Source organism: Schistocerca americana, chromosome 1, assembly GCF_021461395.2.
Source record: "Schistocerca americana isolate TAMUIC-IGC-003095 chromosome 1, iqSchAmer2.1, whole genome shotgun sequence".
Taxonomy (NCBI): domain Eukaryota; kingdom Metazoa; phylum Arthropoda; class Insecta; order Orthoptera; family Acrididae; genus Schistocerca; species Schistocerca americana.
The window spans coordinates 703,559,072-703,580,031 of NC_060119.1; the positions used below are offsets into that span (position 1 = coordinate 703,559,072).

Sequence of the window (20,960 nt, forward strand, 5' to 3'; positions counted from 1 at the left end):
TCATACAATAACAGTGCTAGATATAGCTATAATGTAAATCTTTGATATTGAGATAAAATTATTTTGCATGCTGCTTTTGACAAAGGAAGCAAAAAAGGAGTAGGAAAACAAGTATTTTTGCAGTCATGAATTGCATTGAAGTAGCACACTTAAACCTGAATGTCAGTTCCAGCCTTCTTTAACATTATTCCAGAACTTTGCACCCGTGTCAGTTCTCATTTCTCTGGTTTCTCATTATACTTATGAGGAAATTTAAAACCAAAGCATTAATTGCCAGTGATCACTGACAAAGCTGATCACACACAAAACAGAGGAAGATGCTAGCACTAAAGTGGAGGATATGCGAATTTGCTTCAATGCTTTGCTGAAGTACTGACAAGTAGCTGAAGGTGAGAAAACACCAGTGAATGCGTAATGAACATGACCAAATGTTTTATCATGCTTGACCATCGTTTACACCTCACTGATGGAAACGAGGCTCAAGTCAGCAATTTGTTAGTGCTCTCTACCATTCTTTTCTTTTACTTGATGTCAGTTTCTCAAGCATTTACATGATAGTGAATGGAAGAGAACATGACAGAACGAGAATTTCATCGCACAAATACTTGCGAACATTGAGATTATACATTCGTTAGTAAGTTGTTTCTTGGTGTGAAAAAGCTAAGCACTAAAGGGAAAACAACATTATTGACAGGATTTGTTTAACTTATGAAGCAAATAATGTCACATAAGAGAAGAGATTAGAAATTAAGTATTCCTGAACATTTTCAAAAACATCAGAGGCTCTGTGGATAGTGAGTGAACCATGAACCAAACATGACTGAAGGTCGTTTGCTCGCAACTGCCTATCGTTTGCACATAAAGGAATGTAGTTTGTGCTGATATTCATTTACTTGGTGTTAACCAGGCTTAAGACACCCTTGGAGCCAAGATAACTTTCTCAGAATTTAAGGACTGAAATTTAATGTACAACAGTCTCTTGAATGCACTCTAAATTATGTAATAATCTGGAAATCAAAGTATTTAAATTCGTGCAAGAAAGCTTGAAAATAAAGAGCTCTGTTTGCAAATACTTGATGAAAAAAATTTTTTTTATGAAGATAACGCTGCTTGAGCTACCAATATTATTAATGAAATGTAAACACGTAGTTTGCATTTTTCTGAGAGACAGTTACGATGGTGGTTTGGTAAGTGTGGTAAATTCCCATGAAAGAATGGAACATTTTTGTTGCATCTTCATGGTTGGCAAGCTTCATTATTCTAAGGATTGTATAAAGCATTTAAACAATGCAGAGTGGTGGCTGTTATGAATTTGTCAGTTTGTTGACTGCGATTCAAAGTGGAGAGAACAGAGTTATGTGCTGTTATTAAACATTTTCATTTGAAGGGCTGAACTTTTGCACAAATCAGAACAATAGGATGTTGTTCACAGGGACTCCGCACCATCATTGAAGACCATTTACTTTGGGAGTAATGAATTTAAACGTTGTTAGACAAGCACTGAAGATTAAGCATGCTCTGGTCACCCAATTGAAGCCATCACAAAAGAAACAATTGGTAAATCCAGGATATGTAAATGAAAGACTGCCGAATAAAAATTCGTGAGATACTGAGGCTAGGCCTCTCAACTGAGTGCATAACATCCTGCTCAGAGAATTGGCTGTGTGGGAGATGGGTGCTGCAGTTGCCCAAAGTTGACCAAAAGCACATTTGGCACAAAATTTCAATATAGTGTGCAGCAATGTAGTCAACAAGACTTTTGCACCAATTTGTGACTGTTACTGAAACATGGAGCCATCATTACAATCCAGAATCAAAATGACAGTAAAAACAATGGACAGAGGCTGGTGAAAGTTCAACAAAGAAGGCAAAGACTTTTTGTGAGCTGGTAAGGTGATGGCTACTGTTTTTTGAGATTCCTAAAGAAAAAAAGCTCAAAGATTACTTGGAAAAAGGCAGAACAATAACTGGACACTATTATGCTTCATTGTAGGATTGTCTGAAACTTGCATTGGCTAAAGAAGACCAAGCTTAGCATGCAAAATACTGCTCTTTCACCAGGATAATTCACTGATGAAAGTGCATGAACTGGGCTTAGAATTGATTCCTCGTTCATCCTATTCACCAGGCTTAGCCCCAAGTGACTTCTTCCTGTTCCCTATCTTGAAACTTTTTCTTGCTGGGAAGAAATTTTTATCAAATGAGAATTGTACATCACCTTGCTAAATGCAAATTATATTACAGTTTGGCAGGTAGGTTAGAAAATTTAAAGGGCGAAATGGATAGGTTAAAGTTAGATATAGTGGGAATTAGTGAAGTTTAGTGGCAGGAGGAACAAGACTTCTGGTCAGGTGAATACAGGTTTATGAATACAAAATCAAATAATGTTAATGCAGGAGTAGGTTTAGTAATGAATAAAAAAATAGGAATGAGAATAAGCTATTACTAAAAGATTATTACTGATTATTGTAGCCAAGATAGACACGAAGCCCACGCCTACCACAGTAGTACAACTTTATATGCCAACTAGCTCCACAGATGAAGTAGTTGAAGAAATGTATGATGTGATAAAAGAAGTTAGTCAGATAGTTAAGGAAGACGAAAATTTAATGGTCATGGGCAACTGGAATTAGATTGTAGGAAAAGGAAGAGAAGGAAAAGTAGTAGGTGAATATGGACTGGGGGTAAGATATGAAAGAGGAAGCCATCTGGTAGAATTTTGCACAGAGCCTAACTTACTTGGTTTAAGAATCATAAAAGAAGGTTGTATATGTGGAAGAGGCCTGGAGACATTGGAAGGTTCACATAGATTATGTTATGGTAAGACAGAGATTTAGGAACCGGGTTGTAAATTGTAAGACATTTCCAGAGGCAGATGTGGACTTTGACCACAATTTATTGGTTAGGAATTGCAGATTAAAACTGAAGAAACTGCAAAAAGGTACAAATTTAAGGAGATGGGACCTGGATAAACTGAAAGAACCAGAAGTTGTAGAGTGTTTCACTGAGAGCATTAGGGAACAGTTGACAAGAACAGGAGAAAGAAATATAGAAGGAGAAGAGTAGGTAGCTTTGAGAGATGAAATAGTGAAGGCTGCAAAGGATCAAGGAGATAAAAAGATGACTAGTAGAAACCCTTGGGTAACAGAAGATACTGAAGTTAATTGATGAAAGGAGAAAACATGAAAATGCAGTAAATGAAGCAGGTGAAAAGGAATACAAATGTCTCAAAAATGAGATCAACAGAAGATGCAAAATGGCTAAGTAGGGACGGCTAGAGGACAAATGTAAGGATGTAGAAGCATATATCACTAGGGGTAAGATAGATACTGGCTACAGCAAAGTTAGAGAGACCTTTGGAGAAAAGAGAACCACCTGTATGAGTATCAAAAGCTCAGATGGGAAACCTGTCCTAAGAAAAGAAGAGAAAGGTGGAAGGAGTGCATAGAAGGTCTCTACCAGGTGATGCACTTGAGGGCAATATAATAGAAATGAAAGAGGATAAAGACGAAATGGGAGATATGATACTGTGTGAAGAATTTGACAGAGCACTGACAGCCTAAATTCAAACAAGGCCCCGGAAATAGACAACATTCCATTGATAGCCTTGGGAGAGCCAGCCATGACAAAACTTTTTCATCTGGCGAGCAAGATGTATGAGACAGGTGATATACCTTCAGACTTCAAGAATAATATAATAATTCCAATCACAAAGAAAGCAGGTGTTGACAGGTGTGAAAATTACCGAACTATCAGTTTAACAAGTCATGGTTGCAAAATACTAACACAAATTCTTTACAAACAAATGGAAAAATTGGTAGAAGCCGACCTTGGGGAAGATCAGTTTGAATTTTATAAAAATTTTGGAACACCCGAGGCAATACTGAATACTGACTCTACGACTTACTTTAGAAGACAGGTTAAGGAAAGGCAAACCTAAGTTTCCAGCATTTGTAGACTTGAAAAAAGCTTTTGACAATGTTGACTGGAATACTCTCTTTCAAATTCTGAAGGTGGCAGGGGTAAAATACAGGGAGCAAAAGGCTATTTACAGTAACCAGATGGCCATTACGAGTCGAGGGGCATGAAAGGGAAGCAGTGGTTGAGAAGAAAGTGAGACGGGTTTGTAGCCTATCTCCGATGTTATTCAATCTGTATATTGAGCAAGCAGTAAAGGAAACAAAAGAAAAATTTGGAGTAGGAATTAAAATCCATTTCGAAGAAATAAAAACTTCAAGGTTAGCCAATGACATTGTAATTGCAGGGTTGCCACAAGTTCTGGAAATCAAGGAATATCAGTGAATTTCAAACATTTCAGGGAAATTTGGAAAAAAAAAAAACACAGGAAAAAGCTCGTTTTTGTCTCAGTAGATGAAATGGTTTGTTTACTGAGATGTCCCATGCATTGTTACTGGCTGGGCGCAGCTGAGTATGTGCGCTACTTCCCTACACCCTCATTCTTACTGCTTCTCCCCATCCTACCACTCTCCTCAGCTTGCAGTCAGTGCTGCCACCACTTCTTGCCATTAGCCTAGCAGCTGCCGACGAGAGGCAAGTAGGCAGGAGGAGTGGTTTGTTTGGATCTGATTCTCAGATTGTTGACACAGTGGCTAGAGTTGGCGGTCTTGCATGCGTGAGTTGTGTCTGAGTGACACTGTGATTGTGTGTGTGCTCTTGTTTTCTGACAAAGGCTATGGCTGAAAATTTAGTTCCGAGAGTGTGATTCTTTTCTATGTGCCTGTCTGCGGCTCGGTGATCATCTTTATGGTGAGTTGATACCTGTCCACATTTGTACTGATTCTCAGAGTATTTGTGCAAGTTATCTGTTGCATGGATTGATCAGCATGGTCTCATTTCAACAATGTGGTGTCTGTGACACGTGAATAGCCTATTGGCCACACAAGTGGACTTCCACAATGGGCCGAAACCACAGGCCATTTCTGTGGGTGTGTGTAACGGATCGGGCCTGCCAATCTGAAGCCCATCATTTCCCACTAATGTGCAAGCCCAGCCCATCGGATCTAGTTTCATCGATCTGCCTGCAGTCTGGGTCTGTTTGTGTGTGGCACAATGCAGCGGATTTTTGTGGTTTGTCAAAGGACTCGGGACTGCGGTGCTCCTGCCACAGACGATGGATTTCAGGAATTGCAACTGTTTCTTTTCTTTGTTTGCCTTCTCCTATCCTTCCTCTACTTCGGTGTTTGAGGCTCCTCTTTTTTTCTTCATCCTCCCTCAACGCCCCTAAAGGCCAGTCCGATCGTCCGACATGTAACAGGTGATTAGGGTAACGCGTAATTCCCAGCCTCGAGTTGACAGATGGGGTTCGCATGCACTCCCTGGTAAAGACCAGGCCCAGGGAGGGGCCATTGCGTGAGCTGCTACCTTCCTAAATTGACGATTTGGTCCCTCTGTCAGGTGCTCATGAGGAGTGAACAATCACCTAAGGCTGGTGCGCCCCCATTTGGAAGGGGCGCGCAATTGGAGTTGCTGACAATTGTGGAGATTTTCTCACAATGAGCCAATCATCTTCACAGTCAATGTCTAAAATATATAAACTGAATGAGGCTAACAATTCAAGGACCTTCCCAGCTCCACAATTCCTCGTGGTTTCACATGCTAAAGACGGTCAGTCCTTCGCAACGGTAAATCCATTTATTGTTGAGAGAGGTGTTGATGTAGTTGCCAGCCCTGTGAAATCCTGCTCTCGTTTATGAAATGGCACTTTGGTTGACTACTAGTGGTTCTCAAGCACAAGAAGTGCTTGCCGCTTCACTTCTCCATGGCTGTCCTGTTCGTGTTGAGACCCATAGATCTCTGAATTCTTCCCTTGGTATTATTTACACTAGGTGACTCAACAGTTTGACTGAGGCCGAAATCCAAATATACCTCTCAGATCAGGGTGTCATTGCCATCTGTCGAGTGATGAAAAAGGAATATGCCTACTTAGTGCCCACACGCACTTTTTTTTTCATCTTTGATAGAGAGGTGCTTCTGTCCAAGGTCAAAGCAGGTTATGAGCTTCTCAAAGTCTGACTGTACATTCTGAAGCAAATGCACTGCTGCCAATGTCATCGTTTCAACCACACTCAGGTGTGTTGTTGACACCCAGCCAAATGTGTTAACCTGTGGTAGGTATGCGCATGAGAGCAATTGCGTGCTACCTCATCCCTGCTGTATCAACTGCAATGGCAACCATGACACCTCCTCTCGAGATTGGCCTAAGTATCTCAATGAGCGGGCTGTCTGAGAGATCCGAGTAAAGGAAAAAGTTCCTTCCCAGGTCGCTTGCAAGTTCTTGGCTAGTCGCAAACCTTGCTTTCTACCATCTGGCACTTAAAGTACTGTTCTTGTTACATCTTGCTCCATGAAGGTCATGGCCACGCAGACATGCGACCTCAAATTCACCTCTGAGATTGTGAAATCGCCCAGTGTTATGGTAGCATCACAGTGCCCTCATCCAGCTTGCAACAAGCCATCAGACTCTCGCCTCGTGGGGCAAAGTCACTAACTACACAAGTGGCAGGCCAGAAAGGACAGAAGGAATACTCCCGTGAAGACTTCCTATGTCCCTCCAGCCAACCAAAACCTGTGTCTTCCTCTGCTAATCGGAAAGGCTCGAAGAAGTCCAACAAAGGCAAACAGTCTTCTCCTTCACCGACACGAAGATCCTCTTTGGTGCCGCCACGTGATACCTTTGCCTGGTCAGCCCTGTGTCGCCGGTGCGCACCACCAATCGTTTTTCTGTGTTGGACTTCACATGCTGACAGCAGAAGAAAGCAGACACTTCTGTTGACCTCATAGAGCAGTATCTTCCTGCCTCTGTGTCCTGTCGCAGCATGTCTTTGCAGACTGGCATCCTGCAGCTGCTGAGATTACACCTCTTCATTTTTTCCTCATCAGGACTCTGCTCCAATGGAACATTCGTGGCCTTCAATCCAACAAAGAGGATTTAAGGCTGCATTGAGAATCGCAGCATCGACTTGTATTCTGCCTTCAGAAATCAACATAGCGTTCTCATGGCCGCTTTGAGCTTTCACATTTCTCCCTGGTCCGTTTTGACCTTCCACCTGAGGTCGGCATTCCATCTCGTGGGGGAGTCATGCTGCTCATACAGGATGACATTCATAGTCAACCCGTCTCCCTGACTACCTGTCTTCAAGCTGTTGCAGTTTGCCTTTTCTTTCCTCACTTGGCCTTTTCCCTTTGTACTGTTTACATCCCTCTGCCATTCAATGTCACCAGGGCCAACTTCCTCCAGCTTATTGGACAGCTACCTCACCCATTTCTGCTGCTCAGTGACTTTAATACTCACCATCCCATTTGGGGTTGTCCCAGAACCTGTCCGAAAGGTGCCCTCTTGGCTGACTTTCTTAATCAACTTAATGTTTCCTGCCTTAACATAGGAGCACCCACGTTCCTTTCAGACTCCTCACACTCCTATTCCCATTTGGACCTATCCTTCTGCACTGCACATCTTCTCCATCATCTAGAGTGGTCCGTTCTTCCTGATACCTACTTGAGTGACCGTTTCCCATGTGCTGTCCATTTGCTGATTCCTACCCTACCTCTGTGCACACAAATCACAGCTTACTAAGGCCAATTGCAGGCTTTACTCCTCCCTAATGACCTTTGACAAACACTATTTCCCCAGTTGTGATGACCAGGTGGAATGCTGTACAAATATTATCCTTACCACCGCAGAACGTTCCATTCCTTGCGCTTCATCTTTACCACACCATGTCCCAGCCCTTTGGTGGACTGATGAGTGCCTGAATGCAATTCACGTGCAGAGGTTTGCTGTCTGTGTTTTTAACTGTCATCCTACCATGGCAAACTGCATTCATTATAAATAGGCGCATGCACGGTGCTGTCATGTTATTCAGGATAACAAAAAAGCTAGCTGGATTTCGTTCACTTGCCCTTTTAACAGTTCCATCCCCTCTTCCTCTTTGACAGCTCTCTGGAACCAAGATCCATTGCCCAGTGTCCAGCCTGACAGTAGCAGGTGGCCACATTTCCCAGACGCTGGTGTGAAGCCACTGCCATATCCATACCTAAGTCCGATAAGGACAAACACTTTCCTTGTGGCCACTGCACCAGCTCTCACTAGCTGTGTTTGCAAAGTGATGGAATATGTGATTCATGCCTGGCTAGTATGGTGGCTTGAGTCTCATAATTTATTAAGCACTACACAGTGTGGATTTTCAGTGCACCGCCTTGCAGTTGATCATCTCATCACTTTGTCCACTCAGGTCATGAATGGTTTTCTGCAGAAATCCCAGATTTTGGTTGTGTTTTTCGATTAGGAGAAAGTGTACGACACCTGCCGAGGGACTCGAGGGACTGGTACCCTCTGTACTCTCTACACGTGGGGCTTTTGGGGGCCACCTGCCCCATTTCCTGGAGGAATTTTTAAAAGACAGAGTTTTCAAAGTACGTGTGGGTTCTGCCTTCTCGGACACCTTTATCCAGGAAAACGGCGTGCCTCAGGCCTCCATCCTGAGCGTCATCCTCTGTATCGTCATTAACCCTATAATGGCTTGTTTCCCACCGGGCATCTCCGGCTCCTATTTTGTTGACGATTTTGCCATCTATTGCAGTTCTTCACAGACACGCCCCAGGGGTCTCGCGGTTCTTTCGTGAGAACGTGCGTGGCAAGCACGGGCCCCGAGCTATTGCAGCCTTCCTTCTTTCTAGAGCTGCATTTCCTTGCCCTTCCTCTCCTTGGTCCCTCCCCTTCGCCCTCTCCTCTTCCTCTCTTGGTGTCCTTGCTTATGTTGGCCCCACTATCCTCCTGGTTATGCGGGTTTTGCAATTTGGTTTTGTTGCCTAATCACCTCATCCTTTTGGCATTCCCTGGTCCCCCTCTGGGGTTTGACCTCCATTACTAAATTTCTGTTCCGTAGTGTGAGCCATTTGGGGAAGAGCACCTTACCTAGTGTCTCTGACGTGTACCCTCCTAGTTCATTCCACCTTTTCTTTCACATCGTTGTCTGATGCTAGGGTGCATAGCCAGCACGGTAGTCAGCCTGTGTGGTGGGGTCGCTATGTACCCTTTTGGTTGAGCCCCCTGAAAACACAGGGATTACACTTCTGATTTGTGAGCTGTGACCACCTCGTGTAAGCCTAGGAGTGGTTGCTTGTCGCCCTGGAGCATTGGAACTAACGGCAATGGCTGCCATGCCAGACGGCCCTTGCTGTGCCTGGGAGGATCCCATGAGGAGAGCCCCTTATTGGAGTGGGTGGTATTGGGGCAGACGCTATGCAAATGAAATGCATATGGGTCCAGAACTCGGGCCGTTCTTCTGTGACTGTCCCTCCGTGTGGAACTGATTCTTTTAGTGCTGCTTCTACTGCTCCTTCGGGCTCCCCTTCCATGGCTACCCCCTGGGAGGAGGGTCAGGCCCGTCGGCTACGAGCGAAACCTTTCCCCCGCTATCTGGTTTGCACCAGGACTGATGGGGATACTTTCACCAATACCAAACCTTCATTTTTTGTGGAACACGTTGAAGACAAGTTTGGCGAAGTGGACACTCTGAGCAAGATGCAGTCGGGTTCATTGTTGATCAAAGCAGCTTCAGCTGCCCAGTTTGCAGCGCTTCGTGCCTGTTACCATCATGGCACAGTTCCTGTGTTCATTACCCCCCCACCAGTCTCTAAATATGGTTCAAGGTGTGATTTTTCACAGAACCTCATCCTTCAAACTGATGAGGAACTTCGGGACAATCTCGGACAGCGGGGTGTTCACTTTGTTCAGCGTGTTCAGAAGGGTCCGAAGGACAATCGCATTGATACTGGTGTCTTTATCCTGGCCTTTGAAGCGGATACCCTCCCTGAGTAAGTAAAGATTATGGTTTATCGATTTGACGTGAAGCCGTACATCCCACCTCCTATGAGGTGTTTTAAGTGCTTGCGTTTTGGACATGTCTTTCCGCTGTTCGCAGGCCCCTCTCTGTGGTGATTGTGGACATCCACTCCATGAGGGGAGTTGCTATGTTCCCCCTCCTGTGTGTGTTAATTGTCATGGCAATAATTCTCCATGTTCACCAGATTGCCCAGTATATAAAGAAAAGAAGATACAGGAGTATAAGTCCCTTGATCGTTTAACCTACACTGAGGCTTGTAAGAAGTATGCACGTCTTCACCCTGTGTCCATGACGTCTGGTTATGCTTTAGTTACATCTTCACCCCTTCCTCCCCCCCTTCCCTGCTCCGACACCTTCTCCTCCAGGTGCTGCTCCCCCTCCCCAGCCAGAGAAGTGTCCCACTTCTTCGGCGTCTGCCAGTCAAGGGTGCCCCTCCTGGGTTACCCCTTCCAGGCCAAAGGTCTGCTGCCATGTGATGACTGTGAGAATCACGGTCTGTGGGCCCTCAGGCCGCCCGATCTCTTTCTGTTCCCGATCTTGCTGCAGCTGGCTCCTTTATGCCACACAGCCCTCCTGAATCTCAAACAGAAAAGAAGAAGAAACATAAGTCCCAGGACAAGGAGCCTCTGGTGTCACCAGAGGTCCCATCCCCGGCTTTGCAACCTGATTCTGACCTGTTGTTCATGGATGTCACCCTCTCCTTGTCGGTGACGGGTGGTGACCCGGCGGCATAACTGGCTTTAGCCTGTTCAACCCCCATTTGAATCATCATTCTGTGGTTATCCAATGGAATTGTAATGGATATTACTATCACCTTTTGGAGTTGAAATCCCGTATTTCGTCTTACTCTGCAGCTTGTGTGGTTCTACAGGAATCTCGTTTTACTGATGATCACTCACTGACCCTCTGTGGGTTCTGTGTTTTCTGTCGAAATTGGGTCGACCCCCTGCGGGACTCTGGTGGCATTTGTATGTTGGTTCGTACAGACGTTGCTAGCACATGGATTCCTCTTCAAACTACATTGGCAGTGGTTGCTGTTAGGGTCCACCTGGACTCTGAGGTCACGGTTTGCAATCTTTATCTCCCTCCTGACAGGACTCTTACACCTGCTGCCTTAACTGCCCTTCTTCAGCAACTTCCCCCTTCTGGGGGATTTTAATGCTCATCATCCCTTGTCGGGAAGTGCATTTCTATCTAGACGATGTCTTCTCATAGACCAGTTTCTTGCCGACCACGACTTGTGCCTTCTTAAAGATGGCTCCTCTACTCACTTCAGTGCCAGTCATAGTACCTTTTCTGCCATTGATCTTTGTCTTTCTCCTCCCTCCCTCCTCCCTTCATTACACTGGTCACCACATGACGACCTTTGTGATAGTGACCATTTCCCGTTGATTCTCTGCTCCCTTCCCACTCCCCAATGGACAAGTTACCTCGTTGGTCTTTCCAACGCGCCGAGTGGCCTCTATACACTGCACAGGTAGTGTTTTCTCTCTCTTTGTCAGTTTGTATTGATGATATCTATGTGACGTGTCTGATGTGATTGTTCGCGCTGCTAGCTTTGCTGTACCGCACTCATCTGGACCATTTTGCTGCCCGCAAGTCTGTGGTGGAGCACGGCCATTGCCATTGCCATCTGTGATCACCGTCGAGCTCTGCAACACCTTAAGAGGCACCCATCCATTGCCAATCTTATTACCTTTAAACACCTTCGTGCTAAAGCCTGTTACTTAATCAAACAGAGCAAACAGATGTGTTGGGAGCACTTTGTTTCTCGCCCTGGTTCTACTGTCCCTACGTCACAGGTATGGGCTACACTTCGCTCTCTCCAAGGTTGCCATCGGCAGTCCACCCTCCCAGGCCTTCACCTCCTGGATGGCCTTTGTACGGACCCACTGATTCTCACGGAACATCTTGCGAACCATTTTGCAATGGGATCAGCATCAGCCTCCTATCTGGCTGCTTTCCTTCACCAGAAACAGCGGGGCGAAGCTTCTGCCTTATGTTTTACCCCTTGTGAGTCAGAATCTTACAACAAACCTTTTACTGAATGGGAATTTCTTTCCGCACTTTCTTCTCATGATACAGCCCCTGGCCCAGACTCCATTCATAACCAACTGCTTCAACATCTCAGTGCTCAACAACGGCAACATCTTCTGTGGGTGTTTAACCATATTTGGCTCCAGGTTGACTTCCCTTCTCAGTGGAGGGATAGCATCGTGGTTCCTGTGCTTAAGCCTGATCGGAACCCCCTGTTTGTTGAAATCTATCGGCCAATTAGTCTGACAAATGTTGTTTGCAAGTTACTTGAATGGATGGTAGCCCATTGGCTCAATTGGGTCCTCAAATCTCGGGATCTATTGTCCCCTTACCAGTGTGGCTTCCGAGAGGGCCGGTCTCCGATCAGTCATTTACTTCGCTTGGAATCCACAGTTCGGCAGATTTTTTCCCAGAGCCACCATTTGGTTGCACTATTTTTTGACCTTTGCAAGGCCTATGACATGGCTTGGTGCCATCACATCATACTTACACTTCATCAGTGGGGTCTTCGGGGCCCACTCCCAATTTTTATCTGCCAGTTCTTGTTCCATCGGTCGTTCAGGGTTCAGGTTGGTACTGGTTTTAGTTGTCCATGGACCCGGGAGACTGGCATCCCACAGGGTTCTGTATTGAGTGTACTTCTTTTCCTCATTGCTATTGATGGACTTGTGGCCTCCGTTGTTCCTTCGGTGGCCCCTGCTCTGTATGTAGATGATTTCTGCATTTGGGTTAGTTCGTCTTCGATGGCCTCTGCAGAGCGGCAGCTCCAGGGAGCTATTCGGCGTGCCTCTGCATGGACCCTTTCACATGGGTTTCAATTCTCTCCTTTAAAATCGTGGGTGGTCCACTTCCGTCGCCATACTATGATCCGGAGCTCCATCTCGATGCACGACGATTACTTGTGGTCCCACAGTTTTGTTTCCTGGGTCTTTTCGACAACGAGCTCACTTGGCTGCCTCATATCAGACTTCTGAAGGTAGGATGTTTCTGTAAACACAATGTCCTTCACTTCCTTGCCCACACCTCTTGGGGTACAGACCGCTCCATCCTTCTTCGCCTTTATCGTGCTTTACTGCTGTCTTGCTTGGACTTGGTTGTCAAGTTTATGGTTCGGCTGCTCCTTCCACACTGCACCTGCTGGATCCAGTCCACCATCGTGGTATCCGTTTGGCCACCGGTGCCTTCCCTACTAGCCCTGTTGATAGTCTCGTGGTTGAAGCTGGGATCCCACCCCCCCACCCCCCTTTTTGTTCAGCAGTCCCAGCTTCTGGTTCTTATGCAATCGCTGTCCATTCCTCTCCCACTCATCCTTCCTATTCTATCCTGTTCCCAGAACATGGACGTCGCCCACCTGATTCCCGCCCTCAGGCGGGTTTACCAGTTGGGCTCCGCCTTGCGTCTCTTCGCTGTGATTTTCGGCTTCCTTCTTAGTCCTGTCTTCCATGCCCCCCCCCCCCCCCCTCCCCCGCTTAGTTCTTGGGCCCAGAATTCGGATGGATCTACGCCGAGGTCCAAAAGATTCCATCCCCCCGATGGTGTTCCGTTGCTTTTTCCGCCGAATTTTATCGAAGTTTCGGGATGCTGTTGTTTTTTACACCGATGGCTGTAAATCTGCTGATCGTGGGGGATATGCCTTCATGTCCTCTGTTGGCATGGAAAATCATCTCCTGCCACCTACATGTGGGGTGTTTACTGCAGAATTGATGGCAATTTCCCAGGCCCCTTACCTTTATTAAACAGTCCCAACACAACCGCGTTTTGTTATGTATGGACTCAATGAGTGGCCTTCTGGCTATTGACCGCTGTTTTTCCAACCATCCATTGGTCTCGGCCATCCATGACCATCTCGCTGATCTTCACCGTGCTGCTTGTTTCATTGACTTTCTTTGAGTCCCTGGGCATGTGGGTATCTCAGGTAATGAGCTTGCTGATCGTTTGGCTGGGGGAGCAGTCACTTACCCCGTTCTCTGTAGCCCCTCCTGCAGCGGATTTGAGGCTTCGCATCAAATCCCACTTCGCACAATCATGGGCCAACTCTTGGGAGGCTACCTCCCTGTCTAATAAACTTCGTGTGATTAAGGTGACACCAGGCCCGTGGCGTTCTTCCGTCTGCCTCTCCTGAAAAGACTCGACCACACTGTGTCGTTTCCGCATCGACCATACGAGGCTGACGCTTGGTTTTCTTTTGTGTAATGAGCTGCCCCCACTTTGTGGTTGTGGAGCCTTCCAGTCAGTAGCCCACATTTTGGTGGAATGCCCCCTCCTTTTGGCTCTAAGTACAGATTTCCCCGCACTTTACCTGTAATGTTGGCTAACGATTCCCAGATAGTCGAACTGGTTCTCAAGTTTCCTCTGGGAAATTGGTTTTTATTCTCAGTTTTACGGTGTTTAATCTCACTCTGGTGTTGGGGCGGGGCGGTGAGGGTTGGGGTATCTCCCACTGTAAGCTGTGTTTGGAGATTCCCGACTCCCCTCCCTGGCCAAGATCCTCTTTTCTTCCCCTTTTACTTTGTTTTCACTTATCTCTTTTTAGAATTGGTTAGTCTCCTTTTCCCATACGCACTTCTACATTGTAGCGGTTGAACACGTTCAAATAGCAGGTGGTCTTGCCTCTACTGCTTCAGAGGTGGGATATTTCCTGCCTCTAGCATGGCCTTGGGGTCATTCTCTTGCTGACTTCCCTCATTTTTGTTTTTACCATTGACGACACGACTGCACTTTTACATTTTTTAGCCTTTTCCCTTTTATCGTTCTGACTCTTTTGAGGTGTCAAACTGGCACCTTGACTACTAGCCCGGTAGAGAGTCTGAACTACTGCTGTCCTACCGTCATGCCTTTCTCTTTAGCAGGTATGCATGCCGTTTGTCTGCCATGCATGGCCACCCATCCTATGCCTTTTCTTCGATGACTCCTTTGATCGCCAGTACAGGGTGCATTCTTCTTCTCTGTTACCTCCTGGAGTTCGGTTTTATCTCTTATTCCAGCAGATTAACTTCATGTCCCTTGCAACTTTCCTGGTGGGTGTGAACCTTTCACCATCTTGGCTTCATGCAACGGCCTGTGTTCCCTTTGGCCTTCATTCGCTTCCTAGGGACACTACACCAGCCTTGTTCCATTGCCTTCAGTTTCATGACTTTCACACAGAATTTCACGACAGTACCTTTGTGTACGTACATTGATGGTTCTCGGACTGACCATGTTGTTGGGTGTGCCTTTGTCGTTGGCGCCAGCATTTTTCAATATTGGCTTCCGGCACAGTGCTCAGTATTTACAGCAGAGTTCTTTGCCCTGTATCAGGCCACGGAGCACATCCAGTGATAGAGGCTTTTCAATTGTCACCTGCTCACTCTCTCTGTGCCCTTCAAAGCCTCTGTGTGCTGTACACCATCCATCCCTTAGTGCAACAGGTCCAGGAAAGCTTTCACTTTCTCACACTTGATGGAGCCACTGTGATGTTTATGTGGGTTCCAGGTCATGTCAGTCTGACAGGAAACGAGGCTGCTGCTAAGGCTGCAGTCCTTGTACTTCAGCCCGCTAGTTCTTACATTCACTCTGATGATCTCAGTGTCGCCATTATGTCAGGAAGCGGTATCACTTTGGCATCACCACTGGTCCTCCCTTCAGGAGAATAAACTCCGCATTATTAAGCCTCTCCCAGCAGCTTGGATGACCTCCTCTCAGCTCTCCCGCTGCGAGATCATTTTAACTAGGTTGCATATTGAGCACTGTGCCGTAAGTAGAGCTCATGCACATAGTTTCCAAATTTAATTTTTTGCCTGCATTGAAAACCTTTCTCAAAGATCCTCATGACAGAAACGTTCTCTTTTCTAGGATTGACATGGTTCCCCTACATTCAACAATTAAAATGAAATTACCATTAAAGCTCGAGAACTACTCCTGCCTCAGCAACAGTTCCTGGTGCACGGACTGTGTCAACCTTATGCACCTGTCCAAAGCCTTATCATGAGTACACTATGGGAATCGTGCATAGTATATGGTAGTCCCACTAGTGTTAAAACTGTAGCTCACAACTCTTGTATTTTGGATTAGTCATGTAGATAGCCTCTTTTAAAGTATCCTCCTTCCCCCCTTCAAAACAGACATCAACAACTCTTCCCATGCAATCAAAGTTTGCAGTTTCCCTGAGCATCCAATCTATTAAGTCCTTTTTCCAAAGGGGCGTGGGGAGGGGGGGGGGGATTTGACTCCACTCAGTGGAGTCCTGGATACAGAGTCGCAACAGCAGTCCACGTTGAGTCTCTTGCAAACTTCATCATGCCCTACTGAAGGCTTTTGTTAGGACACATCCATGAACACCTCCCCTCCCCTCCTCTTGATTTGTGCTCTGCTCACAGATCCGCCTGGAGTAGCTTTTAAGCTAAAAGAAAATAGTTGCCCACTTAACTTCCAGTGTTTGTTCCCTTTGTTCTCGAATTTCCCAGTGTGCACATTGTGGATATTGGTCACTTGATGGTGGAAGCCTGAACTGAACTGGTTATGCTTATCCATGTAATGAGAATGTGGAACATTCCTCTCTACTGAGTAGGTGCAGTATCCTCATGGCAAAACCAATGGCTGTAATCTGAGTCTCAGCAGTGGGACTTCTCTAATATGTTGTGCTCTTTGTCTGGCAATGCCTTTGATGTTGATGTAGAGGGCTGGTATGACATAAAAATTCGGTGGTAGCAGAGTCAGCTGCATCTTGCTAGAGGAAAATCCATTTCACAGTGGATGCTAATGATATTAGTACAGATTGCTGCATGGGCCCATGGTGATACAGTGAACTGTATGTAATCCTCCGTGACCAGTCTACATCCAGCAATTGTGTGGCATGGGCAGTTAGCAAAAGCCATCTTAGATATCAAACAAAATCAACAACCCAGACAAGAGGGTAACCAATAAGCCACTGGACTGACTGTGTACTTAGCATCTGTGTTGTGTTTCAGAATAGACTAATGTAAGGCTTGTCCCTCTAAGTGCAACTGTTTCAGCATGACTCGCTCAAAGCTCACTCCATACATCCAGCTTTCTATTGGTCTTGAGATGGAATGAAACAAAAATGAGGTGCAAACATTGGTGGCAGAAGTCACAGAATTGCAGTGAGAACTGGGCCATTGTTGGTGACCATTGATCATAATGTTCAAAAAGTTTCGTTGGCTGGCTCTTCTTACCTGTTCCAGGTATATTTATGAAATAAGGCAACTTACACACCCTAATTAATAGCAGTCCAGCAAAGTTATTTATTCATTTCATTTCAGTATTTAATTGGTATGGATCAGGGTGTGAATTGTTTGTGCTGATGTTTCCTGTTCATACTGTATGCAAGCATGGACTTGCGTATCCTCAGCTCTGACCATATGCTTCCTTTAAGTCCTCCACTTGAGATATTCCCCAATTACTTCACGTTCTTGCAAATGGGAGGTGAAGAAATGTTGAGGAAGCACTAATATTAACATTGCATAACAGGTAACAATGTCTTATAATTTAGATTCCATTATTAGAAAGAATTAGGAGGCTTTATTTTCTGAACACGTACTGTTATAAGAAACTGATTGTTGTGGTGTATCAACCTTTAGCATTCTACCTTCAGAAGGTTCATGTTCTGTAAAGCCTGTTGTGGTGACTACAGGTTGTTAACTGATACAGAATAGTTTTTTATTTAAAATAAATGTGTGTCTAAAGCTGGAAAAGAGGTTTGCTGTCTTGGAATCAAAATATTGCATGACTAAATGGTAAAACTGGATGCTACTTTTCTTTAACATTGAGCAGTATGTTGTACATCCATATTTCTCAAAATTATCAATTTACCTGAACAATTGGTTCCTATACATTTTTGTGGTTGACAGATGTCTGTTTTCTCAGCATGTAAATGTAATACAATCCTCTCAGGATACCAACCACATCAATCTGCAGGGCTTTCACAATGTTTAGTACAACCATTTTGCATTGTAATCTGCTTCTAATTCAGTTTATAGATTTTTAAATTCTCTTATGGTTGTATGAAACACTTTCATTGATGACATGATATGTGGCTTGCAAAATTACTGGCCATCAGATTCCTCAGAACCCATCCCCTTTTTCTAAAGTTCAGTGATCAGTTGCTAGGAGCTGTAAATGAATACCATCAAAATAGTTTTTAAGTTTATGTCCATTTAAATTTCACTTTCTGTCTCAGTGACCAACTTTTAAATAGTGAACTAACACTTGCAATTATGTACATTTGCAGGCAAAGAGGGTTCCATACAAAGCAATGGGGAGGGGGGGGGGGGACATCTTAAAGGCATTAGCAATATTCATTTATTGAGACTGGTGTAAATGCCAGACAAACTAAATATTGTACAGGTTAAAACATCTATCATAATTCTTGCGCGTGGAGAGAAAAAAAAATTGCTCATTGTGTTGTAAGAAGAGCAGAGAAATGTTTCTTCCTTCCAAAGACATATTGGAAATGTCTGGATAAGAATCCAAACTTGAGTTTGCAGATAAATATTGGGGTATTCATTAAGTTTTAAGCATCATCTTAAAAAAAAATTCTGTAATTTTTTCATTTGTTTGCAGATACATGTCTGCTGGCCTGGTACACGTTGAAACCCACAGTAACATAGTATGCCAGCAGAGGAGTCCAAGTAAAACAGCACAGCTCATTATCCACTTTGTCAATGTGATGCATCATATTGTTTCAGCTCCATTAATGACATACTAAGATACTTTTGCACAAATTTTGATGTGTACCTGAACTTGTAGGCATGTACATACAAATTAAATACATACCAAATCATTTTTTTTCCATTGAGGTGATAATTAAAACTTTAACTAGGCCTTTTAATAGTTGAAAAGATGATGATGCTGAACTATTTTCTGACTGACAAAAGGTTAAGAAATGTGACCCAGACAGTAACACCAAATTGATTTTATATTGATACTGGAGTGAGAGTTTCACCAAATCCCTTTCTGTGAAAATGACAATTTCCTTTGAAGTTTAAAATTACAGTCAAAATCCTCCTTAGGGCTCTGTACATAAATTTCTTTAGTAAGCTATACATTGCCATTTCACATGTTTAATCTCAGTTTTTGTGACTGTTACTCACTTCTGCAAAACAAGATGGTCTGAGACTTGATAGTAGAAATTGCATCTTATGGCACAAGTTAGAAGTTTCAGATTCAGTTATGTTAAGTACAGTTTGTGATTTCAGAATTGCAAAAAAGAGGTATGCAATGTTTAACCGCTGTTTGTTCTCTGTTTGGATAAGTACTTCTTACTGTTTCAGCTTTACCGACCCTTACTATTTTTATGTTCTGTTCAAATGCAGTGACAGTTTAACAGTTCATGGGTCACATTTTTGTCTGCAGGTTTCTTTTTCCACCTTGAAATTAATACTATATTATCATTTCTTTTTTTTCCTTCTTCCAGAAACGGGTCTGTCCTTTATGCATGAAGCCTGCGTGAGAAACAAAGTGCCTTGACATCTGGAGTGATAAAATTCATGTTTTATATCATGAATTTAAATTGATGTGATACTTGTGTTAAATTGATAATGTGATACTTGTTTACAACATTTATATTGGGCTGCTCATCAGTGTTCCTTAATTTCTTCTTTTTTTTTTTTCCTCACAAATGTGGCATACAAACTTTTAAAAACATTAATTCTACCAACATGTGTGTGTAAAAATGCTATAAACTGTTAGGAAGTAAGTCACTATTTAGAGATAGATTCTGTAATACAGCTGTAACTGTATAGAAAGTAACAAAGTTTTAGTTACTATTTGTATGTGTCATATGGAACTGGTAATTTTATTCTGAGATATTTGAATTGTATTTCAAAATAATTGTAATATTAGTTTTATTAAAGGCTTCCTCTCTGGTTATTAAGATGACATATTGCTACCAGATAAGAAAAAATAAGATTCTTTGTTTGCATTAGTACAAAAAGATAACTTTTAGTGAATCTAAAACCCTCATAATTTGTCTAAAATTGAAACTAAGGGCTTCAAATGCATATTTTGCAACAATGCATAGCATCCATTACTCAAACAGTTTGAAACTAGATAATGAGTATTTATATATCATCTGTAAATCTTCTTTTAATACCATTACTTCCCAGCAGTAGACCACGATGCCTTTGCAACAACACAACATTGTTTCTGTTAACTAACGATGGGGTCATGCCTTAGGGATTCCTTAGTTAAAGCAGAAATTGTCTGCATCCAGCACAAAAGTTTTGTAAAAGGCCAGATCTGGAGATATGAGTGTTTCTCGTAACTTAATCCGTAGCGTTTGCATGTGTGAACAGGCCTTCATACTTGATACTTGCATTAAAAGGGAGGATGGCTAACCATAACCAGCGCTCTCTCTCTCTCTCTCTCTCTCTCTCTCTCTCTCTCTCTCTCTCTCTCTCTAAAACCTATATCATTGTTCTGAAATGTCACTTGAACTGTGCCTTTGTCTGAATTTAAGATATTAAAAGTGTAATGTTGCAAGACTGGAGGACACACCAATTGCATTCATAGTAAGTGTCCAGCACTATCTGACCTCACATTGTTATGAATAAATGACTGAACACCTTGGATTGATGTATCCTCAGAGGAGTTGTAAATTTTGGCCCTGTCTTTCTTTGATGTAACTGTTTTTCTTCCATTGTTTGGGACCTTTGGTGGCCGGATGGTGTTTTTTTCACACATTGTACTCTGTAAATACCTTGTGGGATGTGGAATGAGTTAAGTTATTAATCAAAAGAAGCAGTCACCTTTGCAAGCAACTTCTGTAAAGTATGCTAACAAGAAGTTGACGGCTTTAAAAACACACACACACACACACACACACACAGAGAGAGAGAGAGAGAGAGAGAGAGAGAGAGAGAGAGAGAGAGAGAGAGAGAGAGAGAGAACATCAGTGTTAAATAGAAATTGTATTCAAGAGTCCAAACATTTTGAAAAATTATTAGAATTGCTAATAAGGTACTCTTACTTTCTTCTTAAATATTGGTGGATTCAAATTTCCTATCTCACGTTTCTCAGTAACCTTTTATGGTTTATGAACTCCCAGTTGGTCCTACAATT

General features: G+C 43.7%; 1 protein-coding gene across 1 annotated transcript in view; it reads left to right on the forward strand.

Annotated features, from left to right (window-relative positions):
• Positions 1–19,769, forward strand: part of LOC124544960 (probable E3 ubiquitin-protein ligase ATL44) — a 51,933-nt gene extending 32,164 nt beyond the window's left edge. Inside the window, exon 3 of the mRNA XM_047123710.1 lies at positions 19,315–19,769. Within this exon, the coding sequence (XP_046979666.1) occupies positions 19,315–19,350 (36 nt within the window). The 3' untranslated portion in view covers positions 19,351–19,769. The remainder of the gene's footprint in view (positions 1–19,314) is intronic.
• The last annotated feature ends 1,191 nt before the right edge of the window (positions 19,770–20,960 follow it).